Source organism: Cucumis sativus, chromosome 2 (assembly GCF_000004075.3).
Source record: "Cucumis sativus cultivar 9930 chromosome 2, Cucumber_9930_V3, whole genome shotgun sequence".
NCBI classification, from domain to species: domain Eukaryota; kingdom Viridiplantae; phylum Streptophyta; class Magnoliopsida; order Cucurbitales; family Cucurbitaceae; genus Cucumis; species Cucumis sativus.
In genome coordinates, this window is record NC_026656.2 from 23877195 (window position 1) to 23882646 (window position 5452).

A 5452-nucleotide genomic window follows, 5' to 3' on the forward strand; every position below is an offset into this window, starting at 1 on the left:
TTATGAGTTTGATGTGTGCATGTATTGGGTTCTTTGTAGATCTGCTTGCTAAAAAAATAGTAAAAGCAAAAAGAAAAGAAAAAAATAAAAAGAAACTGATGACGTGTGGCGACTTCATAGGCTAGTATAGGGCCACGTGGCTACCAAGATCTGGTCTTTATAATTTCAATGGGAAGAAATTCAAAATTTTGAATTCCCTCCTCACCCCCAACCTTTTCAAGAAAATAGCCGTTGTAAGCAACCTTACTCATATTAAACCCCAACGTTAAGCAAAAATATAAATAATAAAAATAAATTAGTTCTTCCCACAAATCTTACACTTCAATTCCAACAATCTCACTCCCTAAACCCCATTTCTGAAAACGAACTGAAAGAAAGAAAAATGGCTTCAAGTATTGGAATCATGGATTCGGCTTACTTTGTTGGCAGATCTGAGATCCTTTCATGGATCAACTCCACTCTCCACCTTAATCTCTCCAAAGTTGAAGAGGTTTTCATTTCCTTTCTCTCTCAACTTCTTTTTTTCTTTTTGCATTTTGGATCTCAATTTTTATTATCATATTGTTGCAATCGACTGTTCTTTACAATGAGTCTTGATGTTGTCGCACAGTCTTGCTCTGGTGCGGTCCAGTGCCAGTTGATGGATGCGGTTCATCCAGGAATGGTGTCCATGCATAAGGTCAATTTCGATGCGAAAAGCGAATACGAGATGATTCAGAACTATAAGGTTCTTCAAGATGTGTTCAACAAGCTCAAGATCACAAAGGTTCCGTTTCTCCCAACTTTGATGGCTGGATTGGTTTTTTTGTTTGATTCATATTTGGTTTTGACTTAATGTTTCTTAGATCTGTTGTTCTGAAACTGCAATTTTATTCTTGTTTATGTTCTCAGCATATTGAGGTTAGCAAACTTGTGAAAGGTAGACCACTTGATAATTTGGAGTTCATGCAATGGATGAAGTGGTACTGTGATTCCATCAATGGAGGAGTTCTACACAAGTAAGTTTCTTCTTCTTGCTTTTCTCCTTTCACGTTCAGGAAATTATGAATAATAACTTGATTTTTATGATATTTACTTCATAGTTATAAATTTGTCACATTCACCTTTAATGTTATTGTTTAACCTTAACAACAACGATAATAGAAGACGTAACAATAAATGTGAAATTAATAATTTTCATAATATTACAGTCCGATACTTAATCAGATTGCTTGTGTATTTTGATTACAAATTTGGAGATGGATTCCACGGTTCTTTGCGATTGCGAAACCTAGTAAACAACAATAAATGCAATCAAATAAGACTCACTTTTCAAATTACCGTTGATTTATGATGTTTCCGTTGGATAAACATTACCTTAGCTATACTTAATTGAAACCTCCATTAAACATTTTCTAAAGTTGAGAAGTCTATTAGAAACAATCTTGTAGGAATTTAACCCGAAATCTTCCTGAAGATTTTTTGTTAGGTTTCAGTAGCTTTTGAATCCAAAAACAATTTGTTTATTTTTGAAGAGTACTTGGTTATAAACCACCGTGTTCCTTTTCCAGTTATAACGCTTTAGAAAGGAGAGAAGCCTGCAAAGGAGGGAAAGAAGCCAGTAAGAAATTTGCAGCTTCTCAATCTTCAGCCAAGAACTCAGTGGCTACATCTAGATCTCAAACCTCTCAGAATGCAAGAAGAAATGAAGCCACTGCTTCTATCAACTCAGCAAATCAATCAGCAAAAGCTTCAAGGCCTTCCTCTAGTCATGGAGCAGCTGTATATGATGAACAGGTAATTTGTGGATTACAATATGGATATGAGTTCCTTCTGTTTAGAACATCTGATCTGTAATGATAAGAATTCCCATGCAGATCACAGAGCTGAAACTTTCAATTGATAGTCTTGAGAAAGAAAGAGACTTTTACTTTGCCAAATTGAGGGATATTGAGATTCTATGCCAGAGTCATCAAATACAGGACTCCAATGTAAAGTACTCTTAAGATTTTAGAAAATGTCAATTCTTTCCATTTTTGCTCAACTTTGAGGTGATGAACTCTGTACTACAGGTTGTAAGAGCGATAAAGAAGATTCTGTATGCTGGGGAAGATGATGCATCAGTAGTGGTAGAAGCTCAAGCGATGGTGTCCATGGATGCCCAAAAGGAAGGTAAGACAACAACTGAAGGGATTTCTGCAAATATGGAAACGCAGAAGAGAAAAACTATTCAAAATCTTGATGTTGATGCTGTGGGGATTTCAACATTGTCTCCTAGGCAGAGAATTTCTGGTGTTTCTGATGTTCATTGCAGTAGTTCACCACTGATGACTTACTGATTATGGATGGAACTCTTCAACATTCTTTGGATTTGATGAACCACAGGATTTTCTTAAAGCAATCATGAATCAATTGATTCATTTACACTAGTACATTTTCATTTTGGGAGATGAAAGCTTCTGTTTAACATGGTTTAAACTGTTGTAGAATGTATACTCAGACTCTCAGACAAACAATGAAAGAACATTTCTCGTTATTAGAATATATCTTGCTAAACTTGGTTTTAGGTTGCCAATCAAATCTGTGGTAGATGTGAGGCTGTGGTTTTGGATGTCTATTTAGAGTTGGTTGAGGAGCTGGAATATAATAAAAAATACTGACAATTTCAAGAGGAATCGAAGGTGAAATGAAAATAGGATCGTGACGAAATGAGTTTGGTATTATAAATCGAGTCTAAAACGCTCAATTCAAACGTGAGTTTACAAAGCCGTTCTATTATGACTTTCCAAACAATCTCTTAAATATTAAAGTGGAAAGTGCATTTAAGTGAGATTAATAACAAATTCATCTCTTTAATTTTCACTCTCCATCGGATATAAATCTACATATTAGTTTATTTTTCATGACCATTGGAGCCCAAAATAGACACCAAGTTGAGAGGATGATTGAACATATACTACTTTCAAAAGTTCAAAAGTTCAAAAGTTCAAAAGTTAACGTATTCATCAAATACAACCTCAAAATTTGAATGTAGGATTAAATACAAAAATCCTTCACAAACTATATTTGACAAAGGGTTAAGTTTTATGAATATTAGTTTTTTAATATATATTTTAATTCTCTATATCACATCATAATTTGCTTGAGAAAAAGGAAAACATTCACTGAAATCAAATCATGTTCTTCACCACCCTGAAGCCATGTGAATACCCTCAATTCAGTTACACTCGATTGGACAATCCAAATATATAATGATATGGAGATTTGTGCTACTTAAATCTCAAAGTAGTAGACTTATGGATGAAGTCCCTAATTTAGTGAAATTGGTTTCTAAAAATGAAATGGATGTATGGGTAAAATTTGAAAGTGTTGGACCAAATTTATGGTAATGTCATTGGGGCGATTCAGTCGGCTATTCTTGTCCATCGGCATAATTTATGGGTCATACAATTGTAACCACTAGCTTTCACCCAAAAAAAAGAACATTGATCTCTCTTCCTATTAATTTGTTTTGAGAGACGTGAGCATCTCTTAGTTCCTTAAAGAGCTCAGCTCATTTTCATCCATTGCCAACAAAATCAACATGAATATGCAAGCAAACAAGGCATGTCTCTTCCTCTTTCTCTCTCTCTCTCTCTCTCTCTCTCTCTACGGTGGCTTTCCTTTCACCCTTTCTAGCTTTTCTATCTTCATTTCTTATTTTCAAATCTACTAAAATGAAATAATTTACTTGTAATCTACTCGTGGTAGATCAAGTTAATTTGGCAGGGTTTAAAATAATATGGGTATGATTTAAGTTATTAATATGAATATAAGCTACAGCTTGAAATTGATAATTCAGGAAGTAGAACGTAGAAATGCACAAGGTCAAGTGGAGAAGAGAGTGGAGACAGTAGACTATCGATCATCGGTGGGGCAAGGCCTAGAAAAGAGAAATGTGCAAGTAGTCCATCTCCCTCATTCCTCAACGGAAAACTTTGCCACCAGCGGTGGTGTCCTCGCCGGAGCGGCAGCAGCGGTTGCCAACACCCTCCAATCTGCCAAGGAAGCCATCTCTCGCAAATAAAACCCATATACATATATATATATATATCCTTTACATTTCACAAAATCCCATCTTCAAACTAAATCAAATCTAAAGAATTAATAGTACTTCACTTTTTTTCCAACTTTCTACTATGTAATCAAATAACAATTCTACATAGTTTGTGCCTATTGCTTACAATATATATCTGCTTAGAAATGGGAACACGGAATTCTTCTTCTTCTTTTTCTTCTTTTTATTCTCTTTTGATTTTTTTTTCTCTCTTTTGATTTTTAAAGGTAATAGATTGCGTAATAAACTCAATGGGTACTTCTCTAAAACATTCCTTTAGGTGGCATAGATAGTTGAAATACTTACAAAATGTGTAAACCCCATCTCTTACAATGTTCTATATATATTTTAATGTCTGAATTAACATTTTAAAAATAACTAATATATGAATTTTACTTTAAATTAAATGTACTATGTAATTTTGAGTATGCGTTAGTATGTTTATATGAGCATGATTACAAGCATTATTGGATAAAATTGGAGTTAACTTAGAAAAATACAACATAAAGAAAAAAATATGTGAAAGGCATTTCGTTATTGTACTTTTCAAATCCTTCAAATCCACTAATTTTGTAGTGTTGTCTGTACTAGAAGTTAGAAATAAAATAATTATCATTTGTAATTTGATAATTTTTATTTGATTTTCATGCTTCATTACAATTATTTAGAATCAAGAAGTTCATCTTCTATTATATACTAAATCTTCCATATTAATCAAGACAAAGATTCTTAATGTTGTTAATTAGAAGTTACAGGTAAAGGCCATGCTGCATTTCTAAGTAAATAAAAAAATAAATATCCTAATTATCTTGAAGTGTTGTTGAGAAAAACTTATTCTGATGGAATGAGAAATGGGCAGTAGGTTGTTTTGAACAAAGATGAGAACAAAGATCTTTATCTAATGAATTCCCTAACAATATCAACTCCACTCCTAAGAACCTATAAAATATATTTTAAATTGTTTACCAGATACTATCCATTTACATTCTCTTTTCCTCATGTTCATATTAGTGTCATCTTAAAATTCCTTGGAAATGAAGAAAGTTTTTTCTATTGCAAGTTTTTTTGTTTAATTGTGGTGGTGTTTGTCGTGGTCGTAAAGGAAGCTCAATTGGTAGGGGCAAAGCTCACATGTGACCTAAATGAGATGAATGACACAAAAATAAACTTGAAAGGAAGGAATGGAAGCAACTGAGAAGGAAGTGACGATGAACGTGAAGGAAATGATGTTGAAAATGAAGAAAGTGATGGAGAGTATAGTTTAAGATGTAAAAGAGAACAAAGAAAATGATTGCAAAGAGAAACAGTGCACCACTGAGGGATCAATATTGAAACTAAAAAGGAAGACAGATGACACAAAAACGAAAATGGAAGACA

The 5452-nt window shown here is 33.5% G+C and overlaps 2 protein-coding genes across 2 annotated transcripts; both read left to right on the top strand.

Moving 5' to 3' along the window:
- The first annotated feature begins 232 nt into the window (after positions 1 to 232).
- On the top strand, positions 233 to 2554 carry LOC101209976 (microtubule-associated protein RP/EB family member 1C). The gene is made up of 6 exons (XM_004151816.3): positions 233 to 490; positions 611 to 766; positions 892 to 998; positions 1551 to 1776; positions 1857 to 1970; positions 2052 to 2554. The coding sequence occupies exons 1-6, from the start codon at positions 383 to 385 to the stop codon at positions 2316 to 2318; spliced, it is 978 nt and encodes a 325-aa protein (XP_004151864.1). The 5' UTR covers positions 233 to 382; the 3' UTR covers positions 2319 to 2554.
- An 802-nt stretch (positions 2555 to 3356) lies between these two features.
- Positions 3357 to 4247, top strand: LOC105434696. Its single transcript, XM_031881311.1, has 2 exons — positions 3357 to 3583; positions 3821 to 4247. The coding sequence occupies exons 1-2, from the start codon at positions 3563 to 3565 to the stop codon at positions 4043 to 4045; spliced, it is 246 nt and encodes an 81-aa protein (XP_031737171.1). The 5' UTR covers positions 3357 to 3562; the 3' UTR covers positions 4046 to 4247.
- Positions 4248 to 5452: the final 1205 nt, after the last annotated feature.

Coding starts and splice junctions, on each gene's coding strand:
- LOC101209976 (XM_004151816.3), top strand. CDS start 383: ATGGCTTCAAGTATTGGAATCATGGATTCGGCTTACTTTGTTGGCAGA. Junction 491..610: donor ATCTCTCCAAAGTTGAAGAG/GTTTTCATTTCC, acceptor GTTGTCGCACAG/TCTTGCTCTGGTGCGGTCCA. Junction 1,777..1,856: donor CAGCTGTATATGATGAACAG/GTAATTTGTGGA, acceptor ATTCCCATGCAG/ATCACAGAGCTGAAACTTTC.
- LOC105434696 (XM_031881311.1), top strand. CDS start 3,563: ATGAATATGCAAGCAAACAAG. Junction 3,584..3,820: donor TGAATATGCAAGCAAACAAG/GCATGTCTCTTC, acceptor TTGATAATTCAG/GAAGTAGAACGTAGAAATGC.